This window comes from Glycine max, chromosome 9 (genome assembly GCF_000004515.6).
Source record: "Glycine max cultivar Williams 82 chromosome 9, Glycine_max_v4.0, whole genome shotgun sequence".
Lineage (NCBI taxonomy): Eukaryota > Viridiplantae > Streptophyta > Magnoliopsida > Fabales > Fabaceae > Glycine > Glycine max.
Window position 1 is genome coordinate 42,471,406 of NC_038245.2, and position 25,957 is coordinate 42,497,362.

A 25,957-nucleotide genomic window follows, 5' to 3' on the forward strand; every position below is an offset into this window, starting at 1 on the left:
GAGGATCAGTTTTTGTTAATATTTTTTTTCAGTAATGGTGTTTTTTAGATAAATAAGTGGTTGTTCTTATCACTTAATAGCACTCACCTAGTCACCTTTATATTCAGTCAAATAAAATCTTTGACAATGTAACGTTGCTGTTTTTGTTTATATTTTGTTTTCCATTGTTGGTTTTTCTTCCGGGAAAGAAACTCTTTGTTTAAAGCAAATTTTTCTAAGTGTTTGTTATTTAATGGCTTGCACGTAATGTTCTGGATTTACACTTTTTCCTGGAATTTTGTTAATGGGAACAACAAGTTGATTTTGCTTGTTTAGATATTGTGCTTACTTTTCAAGACACAACAAGTTTTGGTGAAGAATCAGGTAAAGAATGTTTAGTCTTATTGCTTGAATTCCATAATCTTTTTCAAAACATTAATTCATCCCGTAATTGCAAATTTTGCCCGATGACAAAGTAGTTGAGTCTTCACGGATATGTTTAAAATTTAAATATATAACAAGTTGAAAGATGAGTTATTAAGGTGGGCTGGTTTGTGATTTTTATTAAGGGGAATTTTTTTTTAAATTGAAATATATGCTTATAATAAGCTAAATTCGAATTTTCATTGAATAAAAACATTGAAAAAATTATTTTCTATCTTAAATCAATTTAACTTGTGACCTACACATGAAAATATAGAAAATTAATCTTTGTGAGCAAATTTTGTGATAACAATAACCTTTCTCATAGAAAATCGTTTATTAAAAACCTATTTTAATATTCGAACACCATAATGACCAAAAGCTTGAAAAACTCGATATTCAACAAATATGAACGTGAGATCCAATGGTCATTCAGAATCATACATAGGCTCAAAAGTGAACCTTCAAAAAATAAAAAGAGGCATAACAATTATCAAATCATTAATGGTTAATAATAATGAGAATATTTTGGGACAGCCACAAATAAAGATTTCGTTACTCCCCAACATCAATGAATAATAGCATACAATGAAAACGATAAAATGAAAGGCAGATAAACAATGATATATATAACTACTTAAACATTATAAACACTCATTTCATTTGACACCTCATTTCTCCCTCCCTCTCTCTCTCTCTCTCTCTCTCTTCTTTATAACATCATGTCACTCATCAAATTATCTCTCTTCTATTTCTCTCTCTCAAGGTATAGATTTGCATTAGGTGTCTACAAATCATTATTCAGATAAAAAAAAAGTGCATGAATAAAGCCTATATATAACATTATCGATTACAAAATACACGGAAAAATTTTCCCAAAAGAATCGACCTATTGTAGCAAACTTATTCATGACATGCTCATTGTGCAGATGTAAAACCTGTGTATCCAATGGTGAAAATTGAGGTAAGTTGAAATGAATCTTGTCTCCAAAATATCTACTAGATTGCCAAAGAATGATTACTGTGTTAATAACTGAAGGCCTGCTTCTAAATCTACCAATGTGATGGTAAGAAGTTCTTCTGTATCCATACAGTCAAAGCTTAGCCTTAGGTCCAAATTTTCTCTAGCATTGACCAACATGGTATCTACCAAACCTCCATTTGTCTCTTGGCGCTGCTTTTCTGTTGTTTCCCTCTCTATCAATGCTGCTAAGGATTTTATACTGCAATCGGTATGCAACTTAAATCCATATAGCAAACTATCTTCTGCTAAATTATTCATCTTAATGTGAAGGATTTGTGCTAGTTCTTCTGAGTTGAAATCATTAAATTGAAAAAACTTGGTCACACGTCTACAGAAACCTTCGTTAGAAGTGATTACTCGCTTCATTGGCTTGCTGTAGCCAGCAAATATTACGACAATCTTTCCACTGTCCATGACAGACATAATCTCCTCTAAGGCTTCCAACCCGTAGTCCTTATCATCGGACTTTTGCATTGGTATCAATCTATAAGCTTCATCAACAAAAAGAATTCCCCCCTCTGCTTCCTTGATCTGTAGGCAGTGTTTGAAGTTTGAACTCGTTAAGCAACACAAAAAATTTGGTTTCTGTAATAGGCGAAGGATTTCAAAGTCAATAACATACCTTCCTCCTGGTTTTTGGACCAGTGTGACCAACAAACTCACCGACTAAATCGGTCCGCTGTACTTCTGTCACTTTATCAGTAGGTAGAATTCCCACCGTATGGAGTAATTTTCCAAGAATCCGTGCTACCATAGTTTTACCTATTAAATACACAAGTCAAATATAAATTAATTTCAGAACTAAATACGATTCCAGTATACCAATTAGGTGTTCATGGAAATGTGTATATACAATCCAAAGATCAAGCCAAGATGCTCAGACAGAAACATGACAATTCAATAAAAATAGTATAACATGGAATGGTGAATGGAGGCAATGAAATTAACTGCACAATAAGATATCTTTCCAATATTGATTGCAAGATAGTATAAATGAGATATTCTAAAACAATCAATCATTAATATGAGCAAGATATTCTAAAAACCTGTTCCAGGGTTGCCAAGAAAGGCCATATGAGGTGGTCTTCTCCTTCCAACATGCAGACCAAGAGATCTACGTTTCTCATCCAAAAGCATGCCCTTTGCCCACTTGCGTAGTTGTACTTTTAGATCATTAAGACCCACAATATTTGATAGTTGCTTCTCAAGCTCATCCATTTTAGCTTTGGTTTCACTGCATGCCTCAATGGCTCGCTGCTTCCTTTGCTCTTCAAGATGCCAAAGTAATAGTTCCCTAAGTTTCTCAGTTCCAGGGCCTTGGGATAGATGATTTAAAGGAGTCATTCCCTCCTGCAATTCATAGTCTTGAGCATCTATGACAATTTCACCGAAAATGTTAAAATAACAGGAAAAAAAACAGGAAATTAAGTTCATTACATCATCCTTAGCACTGCAATCAGCATTGTACTCAAGCAATGTTTTCACAGTTAAGAACTCTTCTGCTCGTAGTGAGTACCAAACAGCAAGATGTAAAGGTGTCATACCGTTCTGCAAGAAAAAGTTGGGAACAAACTTTTATATGCATTATAAAACAATAAAAACAATTCTTGCTAGATTTAAACAAGATTAAATGAAAGATGAAATGACAAAAATAATCACATTTGCTCTGGCTTCAACAATAGCACCACGAGCAAGAAGCAATTGTGCGGCTTTATTGCACCCATTCTTAGCTGCCATGTGCAATGGAGTTTCTCCATACTGCAATAGTATACAAAGAAACCTTTTCAGAATTACAAGACAATAACTGGAAGTCTAGATTATACATATTTATATTCAAAGAATAACTTCAGTAAAAAATGGACGTTGTACCCACCATATTCTTGGCCTCCATCTCAACCTTATCTGCCCCTTGCCAATCAAGAAGAAATTTAACTATCTCAGTCCTATTGTGACCAGCAGAGACATGAAGTGGTGTCTGTGCCATCTGCATTTATAACAGATGAGATCCTCAGCCTCAGGCACATAAAATTTATGAGGATCATATGAAATCCTAATCCTATAAAGTAAGAAATCAAAATACCAGTACATAGACAAGCCAAGCAAAAAAGCTTACTAATGCCTGCATACACCCCACCCTTTTTAAAACCTTAAAACTTGAATCCCAAAAGGAAGCAACCAAAGAAATAAATAGTCGATAACACCCTCCTATCCCTTTATACATTGGCCATATCTGTCACATAAACCCCAAGATGAAAACCCAACAAATAATCAGCAAAGAGAAGCCACAAAATAGTCCTACCCCATGACAAGTCTAAACATATATAGTCTTCCCCTCGAAAACCAATCCAATTCCTCTTTAACCAAAATACACCAAAAAATGTCATGAAAAACAATTGCCAATAAGCTGTAACCCCCTGATCAATCTCCGTTATACATTCCTAGCATATTTAACACCCAAGGCACCATGCTTGTCTCACATTTGTCCTCCAATTCCTAATGTAGCTGACATATTGAACAAAAACGGCACTAGTATAGCAAAAAAAAGAGGATCAAATCAAACTAGTGTCCTACAGTCAAGGTAATCCCAATATGACATAGATATCCTTTTCCTACCACCCCACTAAGTGTACTATTTCATAAGATCGCAAACCTTTTTTTATCAGCGAATGTTAATTGTTAGTTTGTTAATTTTAGTTAACAGGAGGGATAGAACCGTGACCTTTCCCTCCTTCTCCTCTTTCTTAACCACCCAAACAACCTTATATCTCCTAAGATCACAAACCCACCACTTAATCATACAAGGAAAAAAATTACACCTGGCTGCTAAAGTCACCATCATGAGTCAAAACCAAGTAGATCTGAAACCTATGCACATAATTCCAAACCTCCCAATTCACACACAAAAAAAGTGAGAACTGAAAATGGCATTACCCCATCAACAAAAGCAGACTTTTTCACTCACAACATCACAAAGATCTAATTTTTCGAAGTTTTTCATAAGGAAAAAGAAAAGAGAACATTTTGGGGATGCCCAGTTGGTGGAAATGGGGGATCTTACAACAGGGTTTCTCTCGTTGAGAAGAGAAGGGTTGTCTCGAAGTAGTCTCTGGAGTCCAACGAGGTCGCCGGAGAGGGCGCAGCCATGGATAGTGGCTGCCTTGGCAGGTCTTGAGCGTTGATCCTGAGACCTGTTGTTGTTGATGTTGTTCATGCTGCTGAATTCAATTACCAAAGGAAAGAAGAGCGAAAGAAAGGAAAAAAAAAAAAAAAAAGGTTAACGATTGAAGAGAGAGAAAGAGAAAGCGTTTGTTTTGGGTTGTGTGAATTTATTTTCAGCTAAATATTCGCCTTTGAGTCTTTGGCGTTCCTCGATCCTCTGCCAATCTTCCTTCCTTTTTCCTTTTATCTTCCTTTCTCTTTTTCTCTGTCTACTCGTTAATCTAAATTTTCCTTCCCTAAAAATTAGTAATTATTTGCCTTTTAATATATTTTTTAAATGATTTATTGCAATTTAAAATAACTTTTTTAATTAGACACTTTACAAGTAGTGTATCAGTCAAAATCACCACCTCCTCACACAACCTTAATCAGACGTCCTTGACCACACGATCTTAATGGACAACGTGGAATGGAGATCAAAGAGGTTACTCCCTCCTTATAAGCACTAGGCAGACACCAATAAACTAAGTTATATTCTATCCACAAAATACAAACTTCAAACAAATAATGATTTTACTATTTGTGTCTATTTTCAGGTATCTTCCTCCACACTGGGAAAAAAAATTAACATTTAACAAATTGGACTAGTGAAGAACTAAGTAGGAACAGATACACATGTTAGATTGAGATACGCGTTTAGATACACGTTTACCAAAAAAAGACACTAAAAAATAATTTGAAACAAATAAAACCCAGTTTTTCTGAATGTTTAATTAATATAGTTACGTTGTGTTATTCAAATTTTAAATTGTTGATTTAGCTAGAATGATCTTGTATTAGTAATATTCAAAATAGTTTATTTATAAAACTTTTGGGGGAAATAACTAAAACAAAAAGTCACATTCAAGCATTTCCTTAATCTCAATCATTGAGATAATTAACTCTTATCGAATTTTGTATTCACTAGTAATTTGTTATCCTTCCTTTTGCTTAATTGGTTGAAGTAGCTTCAATAATTGACATTGCATTGCAATATTTGTTGACAAAAAAAAGGAAAAAAGAAAGGATTATGGCATTTCACGAATGTCCAATGTCCATTGTAATTTGAAACAAAAGATGCCAATGAGTTGTAAAGAAGACGGAGCATGAGTTGTTTTAGGTTTTTTTTTATGTATGTTAACATTAAATAATTATGTTTTGAAATCATTATGAAATAAGTAGTTAGACTTATTTTATTTTTAACCTGAGGAAGGATCCCAACACCTCCAATGACCAAAACTTAATATGCACTCTGAGCATTTTAGAGCATATTAAATTATTATTTTTATTTTTAAAAAACTTTGAAGATGAATTAGTTGTATAAAATACCCATGTCAAAACTTAAAAAACTCTTAATGTCAATTAGACTTGTTCCAAGAACAAAATAATTTTTTTAAAAAAACTTAGCCTAAGAAACTTGTAAAACATCTTCCATTGAAGATGACCTAAGTAGGACCTAAAGCTACCCCACGTACATAAAATCCACCTAAGTATGGGACCATGAGGGAGGAAGATACAAGCATGTTGCTAGAACAATACTAGTTGAATCTCTACATTTTTCTCGTGCATACTTGTGTTTGATAGAATGGAATAAAATTAAATGAAAGTTAATTGAGATAAAAAAAATTTAAATTAAGGTAGAATATAGTTTCATCTCATTTTATTCTCCATTTCATTATTTTTCAGTTATCTTTCACCAAAAGAAGAGTTAATCACTAACTTATAGTAATTATATATTTTATAATTTCCCAAAATTGTATTACAAATTTTTTTTCTCACACAATTTACTTCCCATTTAAAAAAATTACTACAAATTTTGCCTCTTCGTTAGTTAAATATTGTTTGTCATTAGTCAACGAACTTTTATTTCATTAATGTGACACTCTAATGCCACCATAACAAAACACATTAAGAATAAAATTCCTGAAATTTTGAAAATGAGACAAAATATGCGGGAAAAAAAGTTTAAATAAATTGTTGCTTTATCTAGATCCTCTACCTACTTTGTCTTCAATATTAACGATGACAAAAAAATTACTCCAGAGACACATCTATTTTTATTGATTATATTGGATCCTAAACATAACACTACTTTTATATTAAAATAAAATAAAAATATGAAATCTTATACTATTTTTAAATTATTTTTACCTAATTAATAAAAAAACTTAACTCGGGAAGCTAACCCGTGCGGCGTGCCGACCTGTTGCGAGTCTGTTTTTGATAGGCTGAAATAAGGCTAACCACACATGTAAATGGGTTGGGTTTGATATTCTTGGCCTAACCTGCCTCAAAATGGTTACACGGGCCTATCGATTAGCCTAACTCATTTTATCACTCATATTATTAATAAATAAAATAACGTGACAATAGAACGATTATTTTTTTAGGTAAACAGTGAAATTGGTTTACTTTCCAAAAGTGTGATAGGATGATAGGAGATTAATTTTTCATGTATTTTACATATTTAATAACTAAATTTAAATTTATTATCTTTCTAAAATCAATTTGTACAACGTTTCATACATTTAGAGATAAATTTAATTATTTATATTAAATTTTGTTATAAAATAAAGTTTTATTGAATTAGACTGTGATAATTCATCTGTATATGTCTTAAGACTCAAATAATGTTTATAAAAAAAATAAATTATCCACTAATAAAATTATTACATTCACAACAAAAATAAAACTTACATTATTTTGAAATATGAGTACCTTTGTTATGGACAATTTTTATTCGTCAATAGAATGATTTTTTATTAGATACTTCATGCTTGTATATAAAAAAGGTTTCACAATCTAAGTATAATAATAATAATACAAATTCTAGAAGCTAAATTCCTTAAACAAAATAAAGTTATACAAACAAGATTTGTTTTTGCTAAAAAATATAATACAAATTATTCAGTTTCCTTTCTGACTCTAAGATAAATTCGAAAAGGGTTGATAAATCTCAAGCAAGAAAGGAAAAAGTGAGGTGGCCGCAGACCCACAAAGCCACGTGTCTTTAACCTATGAAGATTAGGTTGCTTCAACGTGTGGTCATCACACTCTACTATGTTCCTTGTTACGTATCTAGTTACACATCCCTTAGATCAAGCTTCATCTGGATATTTTTTTTCCACCAGAAAATTACAAAAACGTAACTTTCAGTGTTCACCAAAAAGATAACAATAAATAAAGCAACAACAAGCCATCTCAAATTGAACAGTTTTCAGTCACCAAACATTTTTTTTCCATGAACTTTGCATCTTTCTATCATCACATCCATGGCCACAGTTGTGAAGCTCCACGTTTTCCCAGAAAGTTTGAACCAACACAAAACGAGGTTGCTCAGGAGAGGCTTTGGCTCATGCCCTTCACCTGGGGTGCTTGGTTTTGGCCATAAAAATTATGATCAGTTCTCTGTGAAAGTGTGCAGGGCTTTTAGGACTGAGGATGGTGGGGATGTGAAGGAGAAAAAGTTTCGAAATTTGAAGAAAAATGAAGAGAAAACCAAAAGGGAAAGTGGGTTTTGGAGTTCCCTCAAGTCTATCTTGCTGAGGAATTTCATGGTGGGTTCAAAATCAGATGATGAGTATCGCCAAGCTGTGGTCAAGGTGGAGGGTCTCCTATCCTCGGTAAGTTCTTGTTTTTTATAATGGTTCTAACTTTTTTTGTTATGTTACTGAGTTTATATTTTGGTTGATATTGTAGTAGTATTGAATGTTGAACATAACTAACTGTTTTTGTGTATTGGCTAAAACAAGATTGCCATTCAAATTGGAAGGTATATTGTGACTATGATGAGCACTGGGGTCATCCTTTCAATTGGATTTCAGATGTCAGGTTGGCCTATGTGCAACTTTCCTAACTAGTATTAGTGTATATGAAAGTCTAGTTACTTTGTTATTTGTTATGCATTGGTTTGGTTCCCCAAATGGGATGTTAAATTTTCTGAGTTTTTTTTTTTTTGTGAAGGTGGAGACAGTCAGATGGATGCATTAATATGGTATAGTTGGCTAGGAGGAGTAATCATTGGGACAATGATAGGTGCTAACATGGTGTTGGAGGAACATTGTCGCGCAGGTCCACGTAATGTTGTCATAACGGGGAGGTAAAGTAACTTAATGCTCTTCTTAAGTGATTACCATCATTTTTGCTATTTAATGAACCTGTGATATCTTATGTATTTCTGGCTTGATGTGGAAGACAGAAATGATCATTACATGAACATATATGGCTTTGTGAATTGGTTTACTTTGATGTTATGTAATAATATCAATATTTAGTGATGTTTTCATGACATTGTTTATTGCATCTTGTAAATGGTTTGTGCAGTACAAGGGGATTGGGCAAAGCCTTAGCTCGCGAGTTTCTTCTTTCCGGGGATCGTGTGATTGTTACCTCTCGCAGGTGGTATTTTTGAACTATGAGAGCATTTTATAGAGATTGAAATAATATAGTATTTTGTGGCTTTCATCTGCACGTTACTAACAACATGTCGTTGCTCCCCACTCTCTCATTTTGTGAAGACAGCCCCGAGTCTGTGCAAGACACTATCAAAGAGCTTGAGGAAAATCTAAAGGAAGGCATTGCCAATGCAGTTGGCTCTTCTCTGACAAAGCTTTCTCAAGCAAAAGTGATAGGCATTTCTTGTGATGTTTGTGAGCCTCATGATGTGCAGAGACTGGCTAACTTCGCTGTCAAAGAACTTGGTCATATTGACATTTGGGTAAGTTTTTTGGTTGTTGTCGTTGAGCATCATCGGGTTTCATGAATAAAACCAGAGAATTGCATACAGAATCTAAACAAAGAGGGAAACCTGTACATCATGAACACTGACTATTGAAGCTAATAGCTGAAAACTACTCAGTTTTGGAGAAAAGGAACTGTTGTGCTAATTGACTATACTAATATGCTTGTTATCCCTTTCAGTGAAAGTTAAGTTTTCCATTGCAGAATGCAGTTTTTATGTTTCTGGTTCTAATCTTTTTTGCATTTTTTATGTCAAAACTATTCAACAGATAAACAACGCCGGAACAAATAAAGGTTTTAGACCATTGCTTCAGTTTAGTGATGAAGATATTAAACAGGTATATGTTACAAATAATTTCTTATTTATTTTGCTAAAATATAATGTTAAGTTTAATAGTCACTCTATTAGTCTTGAGACTGAGATGTATAAGTTGTGTTCCCAAATTATCAATTTTTAGTCTTTAACCTTATCTTGATAAATTGATTGGTCTATAATTGTTGTAGATTGTCTCAACAAATTTGGTTGGATCTATCCTCTGCACACGAGAAGCTGTGCGTATTATGAGAAACCAAGCCAATGCAGGTCACATATTTAATATGGATGGTGCGGGTTCTGGAGGCTCTAGCACACCTTTAACTGCCGTGTAAGTAGAATGTAGTTTCTCTTATGGGAGGATGCTGATGATTCCACTAAGCTTTTGCAAAACTCCCTCTCTCTCTCTCACACACACACATATATGTTCTTCAAAAATCATGGTGGGTGGTGGTTGCTAATGATGCTTACCATTCTTTCTTTTCTATTTAATATGTAGATATGGTTCTACAAAGTGTGGCCTTAGGCAACTTCAAGGATCACTATTAAAGGAGTGCAAGCGATCCAAAGTAGGTGTCCATACTGCATCTCCTGGCATGGTTCTTACAGATCTGCTTTTAAGGTATATCTCTATTGCAAACACGTTTTAAGTTCTCCGAAGTGGTTTTTTATTTTTTATTTTATTTTGCATGAGTCACTTCCGTAAGCTTGCTAATTTTAAAGTTCTAATTTCTTTCTGGCCTTCAACAATATTTTCTGGTGGTCCTCATTGTTCTTATAAGAACTAGTTATTTATTTGAACATAACATAGTCGGTCTCTTTTTACCCCACAATTAAGAACTTTCTTGTGTTTACTTCACATAACTTTCTATGATCAAATGAATATTGCTTCATAATTGTGCTAACTATGTTTTTTCACAGTGGCTCAACGGTCCAAAACAGGCAGATGTTTAACATCATCTGTGAGCTTCCCGAAACTGTTGCTAGAACACTAGTTCCACGGATGCGGGTTGTTAAGGGAACAGGCAAAGCTATCAATTACTTGACCCCTCCCAGAATCTTACTTGCTTTGATCACTGCTTGGTTACGGCAAGGTCGCTGGTTTGATGATCAGGTGACAATTGTTTTGAGGATGAAATCAAAATATATTATGTTATGATAATATAAACTTTCACTACATGGTATACTTCATAAAAGAAAAAGTCTCAATAATTTCAAAGATACTTTTGTTCAAATTCGAAAAATTATAATAGCATCTAGGGCTGACCAGAAGGATTAAGCATGCACGTGCATATGAATGTTCATCCTTAAACATGGTATTTATTTATCTTATATTTCAGTGAAATTTTTAATTTAAAATCAATATAATTTGCTTTCTGGACCAAGTTGGGAATGTGTCCTAATTTTTAATCTAAATTTATTAGGAAAACTTCAAGTCCCACATTTACTAGAGATATTGCTTGATTAGAGCTTATAAAGCTTAGGTACCCCTCACCTTCAAGCTTTATAAACTCTTATCAGACACTATCAATACACAATTTGGGACATGGATTTTTCCTGCTACGTAGTTATGGTTAAATGGAGAGATATAAATTGGAAAAAAACCTTAGAGCCATGTGTATGTTTCAGGGAAGAGCATTATATGCAGCTGAAGCAGACCGACTTCGTAATTGGGCCGAAGATCGAGCCCGGTTTTCTTTCACTGATGCAATGGAAATGTACACAGAGAACACCTGGTTATCAGTCTTCTCACTTTCAGTTGTCTGTGCCTTCATAATTCTTTCCAGCACAGGCAGCAATTTGCCTGGAACATGACGATGTATTGCTGCCAATGCAAAAATGCATTTGCTTTTGTGGACAGGTAATTGGTGCCTGAAATCATCAAGACAATAGAATGAATCTAAAGTCTAAGTTATAAACAAAGTGGATCTGTTTTTTTCCCACCATGTCCACCTAAACAATTATCATTTGACACCCTTAGCTCAGACATTTGGCTCCCCATGTACTATGTATATAGGCTGCCCTGCAATCAGCATTCTTCATTAAGATGCTTATAGTCATAGTATGTTACTATGTATAGCCTTCATTGAATTGTAGACTAGTGAAATTTCATATTTTCTACCCAATATATTTATTTGAATGTATATTTATCAGTGTGCTAAAATCTGAAATTTATATTGGACATTGGACAACACACAACGCTTTTATTAATGCTATATACATTTTTTTTGGTTACTGCATCATAGGTGTAAATTCAGTTTTGCAAATCACTAATCTCTATTGGAAAATCTAATCTTTTGTACTGAAGTTTTCCTTATAATTACGTTTCTTTTATCAATAAGATTTGAATTCGAACTGAGACTTTACTTTTAAAGGTCTAATTCAAATTTCACTTGGATGTTGATTAATGCTATAATGAACGTTTAAAAGACAAAAGTATTATGTAAAAATACAGACATAAATTTAATTATGTAAAAATGCGTGAGTTTTGTGTTGGATATGCATACCAAGTAGAACATTATCCAACAGCTTTTTTTAATATCACGAACAATGCTAATGGATGAGTTTGTTTAAATTTAAAAGTAATAATTTTAAATTAAATGTTTTTTATATATCTGTTTTACAGATAATAAGTTTAAACAATTGTGTGTTCTGGGTCAAAACTTGGCATATTTTTAAGATTGCTCTATACAGTTTGTGTCGGCTAGCACATGTACTCTGACAAGGAATATGGATTATTCGCATCATAGTTTCGCCGATCAAATAATTTGGAGCATGTGGTTCTTATCTAGCAATCACGTATCAATATTATTGTTCCCTAACCCGGTTCTCAAATTTTAATGATTATATATATCTTTACAACGAAACTGATTGGCTAAGAGCAAGGGCTGTTTAATAACAGATAAACTTGCATTATGATCTTTTAGGGCAATTTCTGTTTGAGGTCCCTTTGTTTAATAAATCAAAATCAATTTTATTAGACTAAATTCCATCAAAATCTAAAATAGACTATATGACAATGAAGCTAACAAGGAAGCACTTGATGGCATTTTGAAATTTAGAACAAAATAAAGATGCATATCCAATTCATAGGAATTCAAGAAGCTAAATTTATATTTCAATGTTACATCATTCCTTCCACATTTAAACTTCCGTTGCATCCTCCCTATAGATGCCTTTCGTATGTAACTATGTATGCTTCCGGTAAGTCTTCCATGTGCCTATTTATCTTTTTAACTGTTCAGCTTGAATCTTTTACTTGAGATTTTTTTTTCAGACTGAAATGATCCAAAATTAACCGGAGTTTAGGCGTTTAGGTTAATTTCAGAGAAGTAATTTTCCTTTTTACAACATCATGAAAGAGTTTAAAAAAGGAATATTTTCTCTAAAATCAGTTCATTCCAAGCATGTATTAAAACTTGAAACTAGAAACTAGAAACACTTGGTGTTTGTTCAGATTGGATACAAATTTGCCATAAAAAGTATAATGAAGTAAAAGAAGAGAACTTTTTGATGGACTCCAATTACAAGACATTTGGGATGAAAAGAATGCAAAAGCTCGAAAATTTTGGGTATTTTGATGATAATAAAATTAAGAGTAAGGTATTCAAAACTTCATTTTATTTATTAAAATTTAAAAGCTAAATGATATTAAAAGTAAATGTCGTAAAACAATTATTAGAGATACTTATTTATTAACATTAAAAAGTTAAAGTTTAATGTGGGTTTGAACTACCAAAAATGCATATGTTATATCTTGTCTAATTCAACCTCAAAAATTAATTCTTAAGATAGGTTATTATCTATTTATATATTCTATTTTATATTCTATTTTGACATTATTTTTAGTTAACGTGTCACTTTGATTTTTTTTTTTCAAAGTTAAGGTATTTTTCTTCTTAATTATGGAAGAAAAGTAAATAATTTATCCAATTTTTTAACAAAGAAAAGTGCTGTGTTTATCTCAACTGGTTTGCTTATGGGCCCGTTTATTTCAACTAGTTTTTTTTTTGGAAGGCCATTTATCTCTCAACTTGTATTAATTTATCTATGACACATATACTAAAGTAATTTTACAAATCACTTACAAATCATAATAAATAGTTGAAGTATAAAAATCTTCTACCTATGCCATTCGGCTTATCTTGTGGGGCTAATCGAATTGACATAACATATATAATACCTGAGTGGTGTGAATGTGAATGCCACGTTGAAAGACTGAACAATGTTTTGCTGATTGTGATTTTGATGCTCAATTCCGCTAATCACTGCTCAGTTGCTTTCCGTCGTTTTTGTCATTTGGGAATACTTGGTTTATCAAACAGTTTGCTGTATCATGTATGTATAAAAAAATTAAAATAAAGCATTGGTTGGACCCTCCTCTAGCTTTCTGGAGTTGTTCTTGTTCCGAGCTTTCAAATCATTCGAGGATATTTTTTAGCTGGTCCCAATTTATAAATCAATTTTAATCAGTACATAGTAATAATAGTTATAGCATTTTTTATATTTTTTTTTTAAATCACGAGAAAGCCTGTTCCCTTATGTTTTGGATTTGAAATATAGTGTATGGCGAGTTTTATGTAAAACTATCAAAATTATAACTATTAATAACAATAGTAAGTATCTAAAAAAATAGTTAAGTATAGTTAAATTTACTCTATTCAAATTAACTGTTATTATTAACCCGTTAGGATCAGCTTAGTGATGGATTAGTAATAGAGTTGAAATAGATGCATAAAGATTTAAATTTCATCCCCATTATCGTCATTATAAAAAAACCATTCTTATTATTAGATGATGCTTACAAGATCTTCTATAATTACAAGTTGAAAATTCATCAAATAACTCTATTTAAAATAAAATTAAATGTTAATTATAACATCATATACCCTTAATATTTTGATTTATTTATGTTTTGGGACACTTTTAGACTCACTTGGGTCCATATGGCCTAACGAAGCAAAGTTGTTTGCTCAATGACTATCAGGCTTAATTATTCATAATCTAAACTTAATGAATAATTAAGCATAATAAATACAAGATACACACTCCCTAATTAAAGTTTCACTCGTGGAAGACATCCAAGATTTTAAATTTCACCTCAAATATTTCTTATATTGCGCTGGTGTTGAACAATTTAAAATCTGACATACATAATTATTCTATAAATATTACACGATTCAACGAATAAATGTGTTAAATTCAAGTATCATAAAAAGTGAACTAGGTGTCTAATTAATTAATTTTATTTATAAAATAAAAATATTTTTGTAATAATTTATTTAACTCTTATAGAATTATTAAATGCACAAAAAAATATAATAAGTTATAACATTGATTTTGTGGTAAAAGGAGAAGGGAGAACGAAAATGATTATGGACTACATTTATTTTTCTAAGAGTATCTCCAATAGATGAAATTTAAATAACTCATTTTGAATGGTTTATCTTGTGTTAATTGATCTCTACAATGTCACATCATAATTAAACAACTCATATATTTTACTAAAATGATATAATTTCAAGTAACCCTTAATATTATTATATTAAATGATAAGAAAATATTTTTTTATTGATAAATAACCGTTACTTATATAAACAACCATGCCATGTAGATCTAAAAAAAAATTAAACAACTCATTAAGTAACCAAAGTTAAAAATGCTCTAAAAAGAATTTAACAATAAAGTACTAATATAAAAAAAAATGAAAAAGTAATAACTTTTATTTGAAGCAAGTGAGTGAATCCTCTCTGTTTAAACTAGACATCACATTCACAATATTGGTGGTTATGACTATATATGGAGAATACATAGCTTAAAAGCATCATAAAATATAATGGATACCCTGATTGTGGCTGGCGCACTTCGTGAAATGACAACAATGGCCTTCGGATGCCAACCTCACACAGAAGAAGCTGGCTCTCGTGTGGTGTGACACGGCAAATAAACTATTATCAACGCAATAGGAATTAGGAAGAACCAAAATAAAAACAAAAGTTAAATAAAGATATTTTTTTTCATGTTCATCCAAGAACGTGCACAACAAACAAATCCTTAATGTAATAAAAAAGCAAAAAGAAATCCTCGAGCCCAAAATATATACATGACAAACATTCGTTTCTAATATATAAATAAATATATGCTGTTCCTCGTTGAACATGGTCCCAGTGAAGCTAGCATGCATGTTTGTGTTAACATAAAAATGCTAATGGTTATCTCCAAGTTATGGAAAGTGGGGTTCTTAAGTACTTGTATGTCCCAATATTCTTCATGATCAATTTGGGTTAATGAACTGAGTGGTGGGGCTATGCTGTTCCTTTCTTTGATACAGTTGCTGTCAGCTTAAACTCAACGCTAGTTTCAAACGGTCCGTAGGAGTATAGTATAATTTATATGTTGGTGTTTATTAAGATCTCAACATCATATAGATTATAAAGGAAATAACATTCTATGATGATTTTTATTTAATTTGTAGTATCTTTATCAAATAAATTAGTAATTTATAATACTGAAAACTAGCTACAAATGTAAATGACAGATCACTCTTTATTATGACTTATGACATTAGATGACTTTAATTTGTTTCTTTTTTTAAGGCTAAAGTAGTTTTTCAGTTCATAATATACACCTAGCTAGGTCCTAGTTACAAAAAAACAAAGATTTAGAGCTTCCCTTTTCCGGGGTTGGGTATATGCTTGTGCTCTCTGTCAATTGTCAATGAGATTCCAATTTACTTACTAAGCACTAAAGAGTGAAGAACTCGAATTTACTTTGCTTCCCCCATCCTGTGGCTAAACCACACAGATTAGATAGAAAGATAAAAGGCATCAAATACAAGAAAAAAGACTATTGGGAGCAATATTTGTTGTTGGCATATATAAAATGTTGTTGCAAAATTAACTTTTGTCAGCGAAAAAATTAGCCTGAACATGTTTTTCTTTACTCTTGCCACTGTGTTTTAATCACGAATATCACAAATATTTATTAATTATGCTTTTGAACTAATAAACAATGCATTTACTTACGGTTTACTCTCTCCCTCTCTTTCTTTTTTTATTCAACTTCAACCTCATTTGCTTCTAATTGCTTGGAGTTTTGAATAACGACGAGAAAAGAAATCAGAATTATTTATAATAAATGGAAAGTTGGCGTTTTGTATTTTGGTATCGATAACCAACTTTGAAGAATAATTAAATTAAGGAACATGCTAGGTATTGAGGATCCAAAAAGTATATAAACAAATTAAAACAGACTGGTTGGGTATAAACATAGTACATATAAGATTAAATTATTCACTGCCTCTTTATAGTTTAATGCTTCTTATCTTTTTAGTCTCTATAACTTAAAAGTGATATTTTTAATTTCTATAATTTACATTTTATTATCTTATCATCCTTATAATTTAAAAATATTTTTTTTTAATCTCTATAATTTATATTTTAATTTTATTTTAGTTTTTATAATTTGAAAATTATAAAAACTAAAAAAATAAAAAACATAAAAATTAAAAAGACTATTTTTAAAATTAAAAGAATTAAAAAAAATTAAAATATAAATCATAGAATTAAAAAATCACTTTCAAATTATAAAAATTAAAAAAATAAAAATCATGCATAGTAATTTAACTTACAATATATATATATATATATATATATATATATATATATATATATATATATATATTTTTATTTTTATTTTTTGATCCAGAGAGTCAAAATCAGACGAATGTCACGGCACAAATTTTGAGAGATAGGAAGCCAAATATAATAATTGACTGTGTTGATATTATATACCCCATGCATGTGACTATGCGAATATGCTTAGCTAAGCAAAAAAGGAAAAATGGAAAAAAGGAATGGCTTGTGAATCTGAGTCCCATACCCACCTTAGATTGTTGATTGATTAAACAATGCAGCAGAGCAACGCAGCACAAAGAGACACAAGAAAATTCAAGGAAAAATGTTCGTATTCTTATGTAATTTACTCACTTTTTATTATTTTATTTTACCCTATGATTCATTTTAATTAGCAAACTATTGAAATACCATGGTCCATGAAAAGCATGGTTCCCAACCTGTCAGACATGAAACGCCCTTATGCCACACTGTCGGAAGCATTTTATCATCAAATTCCAGATATATTCATAAAGATATCAATCTAATTTTAATTGTCATGGATAATTTTAAATTATATTAATATTTTATCTGATAATGTTAATAAATAGACGAATTATTAAGATCATAAATAATATGAAAACCCCTTAAATAGTCGCATAAATTACTCATATATTATGTTAGAAATTTTACACTTCCTCAATTTATTCTATACTTTTTTATCACCAAAAACCCACACCATGCGTTGAATTAAACTTTCACATTGAATCCTATGAGTTATTTTTATTTAACATATATGTTAATATCATTTTTATTCCTTTATTTAATTTGATACTTCAATCTATTCTTTCTATAATTTTATTATCATTATCATTATTATCGTCGTCCCTATTATTTTATCATGAGCACATTGTTACACCATTATTATGAGTATAAAAAGTAAATGAATAAGAGTTAATGTGAAAGTTTAACTTAGGCATATGGTGTCATTTGCTCTTATCCTATTTTTAAGAATAATATTTTAAAGTTGTTATTTTTTAAAAAATATTTCAAAGTTATTAATAAGAGAAAATAGTAAAAATGATGAATTAATATTATAACTTTTTAAACATTCACCTAATTATATTATATATTATCATGTATTATATATTGTCATGTATGATAAATTGTATTTTTTATAATAACTTTAAAATCATTTCTAATTAGTTAACCATATAAATTTTTTATACTCATGATGTATCAAAATTAAATTCTAAAAGATAAAACACACTTTATCAGGAATACTCATTATATTTATATTTTTTTTGTGTCTACACGAAAATTGAACCAGTACATTCAACTAAATTTGTCAGAAAATACAACTGATGAATAATTCTTACTTGCTTGTCCTCACATGTTGTATTTTTCATATTTAAAATAGTTTGATCTTTTTTGGAGAATATTTTATTCATGTCTTAGAAGCAAACTAGACAACATCCAAAATTATTGTGTTGTTGTTTGGCAAAGGCCAAAGCCAAGTTTTTTATCCTATCTTGCAGTCGCACCCTTCCATTTGGTCCATTTCTAGAAAGCCGGTGAATTAGTTAATAGTTACATTTGTTATCGCTGTTTTAGAAGCATAACAAAAGCGAAAATTTCAAAGTCAAACATATATATTCCCAAATCCTAATTCCTTATTAGAAGCCTGCACAAAATTGATTTGAATATGCATCTTCCACTATCCAACAGCACATAGACAGTATTTTTTTTTTTCTTTTTCTTCTTTCTGTTTTTATTATTCTCTCTTACATATTGGGTATAAGCTTTTACTCCAGATTTTTTAATCTAACTTTTATACGTGTGTTATTTTAATTTAGTCCATATATACATACGTTTGTTTCATATCTGCGATAAGAAAAATCAAAACAATTCAATGACCACAAAACAGTAAGAGAAACTGTATTTTGTCATTTGTATATTTGAAGAATAACCAAGTTAACGAGAACTAATCATGATCATCGATTTTTTTAGGTGTTTTACTACTACCCTGAGCAAAGAATAATACTTGAATACGGATGTTTTGAATTTGAGTTAAACTATACATACACTGTTTTTTTTTTAATAATACTCTCTTTTCTATTTTTTTTTTATCTCTTTACATGTTGCACATTTTGTTACATAAAGACTTTCTATAAATTTATATTTGAGTTATACAAGTCTTCCATGCTATTGTTTTCTAATATCATGAATAAGGAATGATCAAAAAAATATCATGAGTAAAGATGTCCATTGTTTTGTCTCGTTGTTTGCTATTGTTATCCAGCTGGTCATTTAACTCTTACTTAGAGTAACAGCTACTATATTAATTAAAAAAATAAAAATAAGAGCTTGGTCTTTCTGCATACATAAAATGGGTTACCTAATCTTTGACTCAGTTGCAATTAACCAATCATAAGAGGATAACCTTATAATAAAAACGAGTTTAGACAACTGGCTTTCATATTCAGAAATTTAATTTCCGTTTTCTTCTTCTGGCTTTTTATAGTACCATAGTTTGTTTTTTTTTTTTTATCAGCAATTCATAGTGTCATCATTGTGATGCTTTATTATTTGCATTCAAGTAACAACTGAATTTGTTGGGTGAAATCAAAGTATAGGCTCTTGATCTTTATTAATTCATATTGGTAAGTAGTAATTGCAAATATCAATTAAAATAATTAAATGGAAAGGACAATTTTAATGCTAAACTGCATACATTCATATATATCCTTCCACTCCATGACCTTAAAACTATCAAATATGATGATACCTTCTCGATCTTCTTGGATTTCATGGCTCAAGGCCTGTGATTGCGGCGTTAATTAAGAAACACGTTATGGATTTTAATACTTAACTTTTTTTTTTCTAACTTGGTTTTTCATAATTTGTGAAAGTTCAAGGATTCTGAACTCGATGAAGCTCAGATAGCACATGCAGCGGAACACAACCTTTCATAGCTATTATACTCTATTTTCTATTTATTAATTCGCTTTTTGCAGCGGAGAGTGTGCTTAACGGTTGAATACCGGATTCAAAACATACCTTTATTTATTTGTTAATTAAAAGTGATATAAGTTTATGATGTTTGAGTCTGCAATTGTCATGTGCAGGCCTTTATTTTCTTCACGACTTTACTTAGGCGTGGGAACACGGTTTACACCCATATGGTAAGGTTTAAATATTAAATAAAACTATTTCCCCCCCAAAAATTAATCCCATTTACATACATAGAACCTAAAAAAAAGTCAAGAATTCATTTTTACATCAACCCCTGAAAAAACCAGATAACTTGAAAATTCTAGTCATACACTTTTTTTAAGACTTTTTATGGTAAATTAAAATTTATTAGAAATTATAAATTTAAATAGATTTTGTTTCTCGTAATAATTCTCTTTTAATTTATATTAAATAAGAAATAAAGTTTACCAAAATCAATTGATGTATTACAATAAATTTTAATCTAAGACAAAGTCTTAAGAAGAGAATTTCAATAACATTTCTCTGACTTAAATTTTTTTTTCTTTTAAAATCAAATACTAATCAATGAAAAAACAGAATTGAATACAAAAATGCAAATAATCAAGCAAATTCCGAAAAAGAAAAAAAAGCAACCGTCACAATGGACCAATGATGATCACCAAACGGACAGAGCAGCAAAATATTAAAATAATAATAAAAATACAAAGTTAGAGAAGAAAAAAATCCAAACAAGTAATAAAAATGAAATAACAAAAAAGTGGAAACTAATTACTACTTATTTAATTCAGAAAAAAAAAATTAATGAATTAAATTAATTGTAAGAAGAAGGTGTCCGCGGGGCATTCGTGTGGGTCCCATGTACCCGTTTGTCTTCGCTGGTTGGCTCAACCAATAAGTCGAAACAATAAAAAAAAAAAAAGCAGTGACTGTGTTACACAGAAACAGCTTCAAAGGCTTCTTCAGATAAAACGCTTTCTTACTTCGACTCAAACATACTATTCTCTCTCAACCGTTGTTTTAGAGAGAGACACAAACATAAAACCTTATTCTTCGCTTTCTTAAGGTTCTCTTTGTTTTTCGATCTCGCATTTTTATTTCTGTAATCATTCTCGCTAATGTCAACTGCCCCCGCGCCGTCTTCGCCGCCGGCGAATAACGGCACCGCGCCTCCGCCGTCAACTCCGGCCACTCCCTCCGCACCGCCTCCCGCCACACCTTCCGCGCCGCCACCCTCAACTCCGTCGTCTCCTCCGCCGGCAACTCCGTCGTCTCCTCCGCCGGCGACACCTTCCTCGCCACCTCCGGCAACTCCTTCCTCTCCCCCTCCGGCGACTCCCTCTTCTCCTCCACCGTCCACTCCTTCTGCTTCTCCTCCACCGTCCACTCCAACCACGCCATCGACTTCTCCGCCGTCGCCGCCGTCGACATCGCCACCGTCGCCACCCAGTGGCGGCAGCACTCCGAGTCCACCGTCTCGGAGCTCGCCCTCTCCTCCGTCCGGATCGAGCCCGACCACTCCGTCGCCTCCGTCGTCTTCCTCGTCGAGCATTTCGACCGGCGTGGTGGTCGGAATCGCCGTTGGGGCTGTGGCGGTTCTTCTTGTGTTGAGCATTCTCTGCATATGCTGTCGGAAGAAGAAGAGAAGACGTGATGAAGAGTACCATGCTCCGCCGCCGCAGCAGCAGCAACCGCCGCGGGGACCTAAAGGTGAGTGAGCATTAGCTACAAAAAAGTGTTTTTTTTTCACCTTTGATCTAATGTTAGTGAAAAAGCCTTGCATGTTTTTGCTTATTTTATTAATTTTTTTATTTTTTTATTTTTAAGGTTTGAGTAAATTATGTGTAGTTTCAACATGTTTTCAATGTTTAATCCCTTAGTTTATTCTCCGACTCTTGCTGAATCTCGTTGCTTATGATGCCACATGATTAACCATGTAAAGCTAGCTGCTATTATTTTCATATGTTATTATTTGTTTTAGGTTTTTTTTTATTAGTTAAGTTTTGTTCTAATTCTTGAAGAAATGAATGGTTCCTTATTTTGTGTCTTTGTATGATGTTCAATGGTGTATTCAAAGTCTAATGATAACTAGGCTTTGTTTGGATAAACTTCTCTATAGGCACTTAGAGAAGAAAACAAGAAGGTAAAATGAATTTTTGAAAAGTTCAGATGAGAGTTTTTATAAAAGCTGAATTTCCTAAGTTGATTTTAGTTCTAATTCTTCAAGAAATGAATGGCTCTTTACTTTGTGTCTTTTGGTGATGTTCAAAGGTATTCAATTCAAATCCAATGATAATTACTCATTTCAAGCTGTTTTCTTCACAATTGTTAGATGGTGCATATGGTGGTCCCCCAGGCCAATGGCAACACAATGTTCCTCCTCCTCAAGATCATGTGGTCTCAATGATGCCTCCAAAGCCATCGCCACCGCCTGCTCCACCAGCTTATGCTGGTCAACCTCCCCCACCACCGCCTCCTTTCATCAGCAGCAGTGGCGGATCTGGATCAAACAATTCAGGCGGTGAATTTCTTCCTCCTCCTTCTCCAGGAATTTCATTGGGGTTCTCTAAGAGCACATTCACGTATGAGGAGTTGGCACGCGCAACTGATGGCTTCTCTGATGCCAACCTCCTTGGACAAGGAGGATTTGGATATGTGCACAGAGGAATTCTTCCCAACGGCAAGGAGGTGGCAGTGAAGCAATTGAAGGCTGGAAGCGGGCAAGGGGAGCGTGAATTCCAAGCTGAAGTTGAGATAATTAGCCGTGTCCATCACAAGCATCTTGTTTCTTTGGTTGGATACTGCATCACTGGGTCCCAGAGGCTGCTTGTTTATGAATTTGTTCCCAACAACACATTGGAATTCCATTTGCATGGTTGGTACCTCTGGTTTTAGCTTTCTATCACAAAATTCCTTTTAAATTCTGTTTAGTTGGTCCATCTTTTCTGCTGAGAGTGGGCTAGGCACCAACCACCAATACTATTGTGTGTTGTGGCATAATGCTTTTGGTGGAGGCGGTTTTGATGGTTATTTGCACTACAGGAAAAGGGAGACCTACCATGGATTGGCCCACAAGACTAAGAATTGCTTTAGGATCTGCTAAGGGACTGGCGTATCTTCATGAAGATTGTATGTTTAGTACCCTTGACTTTGATTTCTTCAATTGTAATTAATTTATGTCGACCTAAATATTGTTTTTTGATTTTCTGTATGTTCAGGTCATCCTAAGATCATCCATCGTGATATCAAATCTGCCAACATCCTTCTGGATTTTAAGTTTGAAGCAAAGGTGTGTTGTTCTGTTATGGGTTTGGGTCTTCCTCACAAGTGCAAAAGTTGATAAAACAACTGCCCATTGTCTACTAATTGATAAAACAACTTCCATTGTTCTATATAGTGGTGATAGAATTGTTTAGTAACACGACCTTTGTTTTTTGTTGACAGGTTGCAGATTTTGGTCTTGCAAAGTTTTCTTCTGATGTCAATACCCATGTTTCTACTCGAGTGATGGGGACTTTTGGGTAGGAACAATTCTATCTATCTTCTTAAGAACCTTGGATATCACAATGAAAAGTAGTTTGTTTGTTGATCTGTTATTAGTCGATGAATTAATTTATTACGATATTCTTTAATGAGATGAAATAAAGAGGGTACATCATAAGCTCAAAACCTCAATCTTTCAACTTTTGAAGTGAACTATTTTGTCTTTGTGCTGTGCCATGTGTTTATTGTTGTCAGTTTTCGTTGGTAAGTAAAACCAACAATAAGTTGGCTCATATTTTGTTGTTTGGCATTGTATTTCAAACTCATGAGATATGCATCAATTGCTACTTACAGGTATTTGGCTCCAGAATATGCTTCTAGTGGAAAACTCACAGACAAATCAGATGTTTTCTCCTATGGAATCATGCTCCTTGAGTTAATAACCGGACGACGGCCAGTTGATAAAAATCAAACTTACATGGAGGATAGTTTGGTAGATTGGGTAAGTATTATGGAGCTCTTTCTTTCTGGACCTGATCATCGCTTGCAACTATAAACTCATAATGTGTATACATTTTATGAAACAGAGAGGTTTCTGTTTTTCTTTTTCTTGAACATTGTGCCACAGAGCAGCTCATAACTAAAACCATCTTTATCATCTCAGGCTAGGCCTTTGCTCACACGAGCTTTGGAAGAGGATGATTTTGATTCTATTATTGACCCAAGGCTCCAGAATGACTATGATCCTCATGAGATGGCACGAATGGTGGCTTCTGCTGCGGCTTGCATACGTCATTCGGCAAAGCGTCGACCAAGGATGAGCCAGGTAAAATTAAAGTTTGTTGTCATTTGTCAAGTATCAATATGCTAAGCTCATACTTAATTCTCCAATACATAGGGCAGTATAATGTCTTGTATTGGTATATATTTAGAATGAAGAATCTTGAAATTGGTCTGTGATTCGAGAACATGAACATGCAATATGGGAGAATATATCTATTGACTCTGATAACATGACAACACAAACTACAGGTTGTCCGCGCTCTCGAAGGAGATGTCTCTCTAGCAGATCTGAATGAAGGAATAAGACCTGGACACAGCACTATGTATAGTTCTCATGAAAGCTCAGATTATGACACTGCACAGTACAAGGAAGACATGAAAAAGTTCAGGAAAATGGCATTGGGAACTCAGGAGTATGGTGCAAGCAGTGAGTACAGTGCCGCTACAAGTGAGTATGGTTTAAACCCATCAGGCTCAAGTAGTGAAGCACAGAGCCGCCAAACCACAAGGGAAATGGAAATGAGAAAGATGAAGAACAATCAAGGTTTCAGTGGAAGTTCTTGATCCTTGGCCAACTATTTCTGCCTTTATCTTTTGTATAAAGTCTATATATCCTTGATTTCTTGCCAATGTCACAGTTGATTGCTTTACTGACATCTTTGGAGAGACTTACCGATTACTATTATTTTTTCCCTCCTTCACATATGATCATCTTTTGAATTGTATTTATCAGGGTATACAACAAAATAACAACAATTCGATTCTTTCATTATTTTTTTTCCTTATTCAGCTTTAGTGCTGGAAATGGATTGGCATCAAACCTTGTTTTCCATTGTTGCTCATGTGTCAATTTTTAGGTAGTTGGAAGTGGGCTGGTTTTGTTAATGCGTTGGTATCAAACTTTTTGTATGGTATTTACTTGTGTGTGTGAAGCTCAAAATTTAAATGTTTCTACCTAGTTGATTTGTCGTTGATGACAACAATGAGTCTTACCAAAAAAAGAAGACAGCAATGACTTGCGCCCACGTTGGGTTTGGTCAATGTTCAACCATTCATGTGAGGGAACTATAATTCAGCCTTTAAACGTAGGGAAAACCAAGTTGGTAGGTTTCAAATTATGGTCTGTTTAGGAATTTCAAAAGTCGAATTAGTTTGAATTGGTTTGAAGAAAAAAGAAAACGATGAATTGAATTAAATCAAACCAAATAACTTTTTGTTAATATGATGAGTTACGGTGACCGATAATCTTATTTTTTAAATGTGTAAAATTCAATTTTTAGATTCATGTGTTCGACATAATAAAGTTAAAAATTTTCAATTCCTTAAATAAATTTAAAGATTATTCTCTAGTTCTGGATTAGGGAATACCTTAGGTCTAGAAAAGAAAAATTTTATTTGTTTTTTCAA

At 32.7% G+C, this 25,957-nt stretch overlaps 3 protein-coding genes across 4 annotated transcripts; 2 read left to right on the forward strand and 1 right to left on the reverse strand.

Annotated features, from left to right (window-relative positions):
* Positions 1 to 1,005: 1,005 nt before the first annotated feature.
* Positions 1,006 to 5,051, reverse strand: LOC100796476 (ribulose bisphosphate carboxylase/oxygenase activase, chloroplastic). Of its 2 annotated transcripts, XM_003534151.5 has the most exons (7): positions 4,485 to 5,051; positions 3,300 to 3,410; positions 3,086 to 3,184; positions 2,864 to 2,974; positions 2,473 to 2,776; positions 2,049 to 2,188; positions 1,006 to 1,957 (listed from the first exon to the last, which is right to left on the reverse strand). In XM_003534151.5, exons 1-7 carry the CDS (start codon positions 4,635 to 4,637, stop codon positions 1,421 to 1,423), a joined length of 1,455 nt encoding a protein of 484 aa, XP_003534199.1. In that variant the 5' UTR covers positions 4,638 to 5,051; the 3' UTR covers positions 1,006 to 1,420. The 2 variants fall into 2 exon arrangements, with proteins under 2 accessions (XP_003534199.1, XP_040860959.1); XM_041005025.1 differs by having other exon boundaries at positions 2,473 to 2,974; positions 4,485 to 4,877.
* A 2,781-nt stretch (positions 5,052 to 7,832) lies between these two features.
* NYC1_2 (protein NON-YELLOW COLORING 1) lies at positions 7,833 to 11,905 on the forward strand. Its single transcript, NM_001358943.1, has 10 exons — positions 7,833 to 8,247; positions 8,377 to 8,455; positions 8,588 to 8,723; positions 8,948 to 9,022; positions 9,146 to 9,341; positions 9,634 to 9,702; positions 9,869 to 10,008; positions 10,177 to 10,299; positions 10,599 to 10,791; positions 11,307 to 11,905. The coding sequence occupies exons 1-10, from the start codon at positions 7,897 to 7,899 to the stop codon at positions 11,490 to 11,492; spliced, it is 1,548 nt and encodes a 515-aa protein (NP_001345872.1). The 5' UTR covers positions 7,833 to 7,896; the 3' UTR covers positions 11,493 to 11,905.
* A 9,307-nt stretch (positions 11,906 to 21,212) lies between these two features.
* PERK1 (putative receptor protein kinase PERK1) lies at positions 21,213 to 25,412 on the forward strand. Its single transcript, NM_001250173.2, has 8 exons — positions 21,213 to 21,994; positions 22,617 to 23,159; positions 23,327 to 23,413; positions 23,503 to 23,573; positions 23,729 to 23,805; positions 24,122 to 24,269; positions 24,432 to 24,593; positions 24,800 to 25,412. The coding sequence occupies exons 1-8, from the start codon at positions 21,403 to 21,405 to the stop codon at positions 25,112 to 25,114; spliced, it is 1,995 nt and encodes a 664-aa protein (NP_001237102.2). The 5' UTR covers positions 21,213 to 21,402; the 3' UTR covers positions 25,115 to 25,412.
* Positions 25,413 to 25,957: the final 545 nt, after the last annotated feature.

What these genes read in the sequence shown, in the direction of transcription:
- LOC100796476 (XM_041005025.1), bottom strand. Translation starts at nt 4,637, where the DNA reads ATGAACAACATCAACAACAACAGGTCTCAGGATCAACGCTCAAGACCT. An exon ending in AGATGGAGGCCAAGAATATG is followed by an intron (nt 3,185 to 3,299) that starts GTGGGTACAACG and finishes ATACTATTGCAG; the next exon opens with TATGGAGAAACTCCATTGCA. An exon ending in TTGTTGAAGCCAGAGCAAAT is followed by an intron (nt 2,975 to 3,085) that starts GTGATTATTTTT and finishes TTTTTCTTGCAG; the next exon opens with AACGGTATGACACCTTTACA.
- NYC1_2 (NM_001358943.1), top strand. Translation starts at nt 7,897, where the DNA reads ATGGCCACAGTTGTGAAGCTCCACGTTTTCCCAGAAAGTTTGAACCAA. An exon ending in AATTGGATTTCAGATGTCAG is followed by an intron (nt 8,456 to 8,587) that starts GTTGGCCTATGT and finishes TTTTTTGTGAAG; the next exon opens with GTGGAGACAGTCAGATGGAT. An exon ending in GTGATTGTTACCTCTCGCAG is followed by an intron (nt 9,023 to 9,145) that starts GTGGTATTTTTG and finishes TTGTGAAGACAG; the next exon opens with CCCCGAGTCTGTGCAAGACA.
- PERK1 (NM_001250173.2), top strand. Translation starts at nt 21,403, where the DNA reads ATGTCAACTGCCCCCGCGCCGTCTTCGCCGCCGGCGAATAACGGCACC. An exon ending in ACCGCCGCGGGGACCTAAAG is followed by an intron (nt 21,995 to 22,616) that starts GTGAGTGAGCAT and finishes CACAATTGTTAG; the next exon opens with ATGGTGCATATGGTGGTCCC. An exon ending in ATTTTAAGTTTGAAGCAAAG is followed by an intron (nt 23,574 to 23,728) that starts GTGTGTTGTTCT and finishes TTTTGTTGACAG; the next exon opens with GTTGCAGATTTTGGTCTTGC.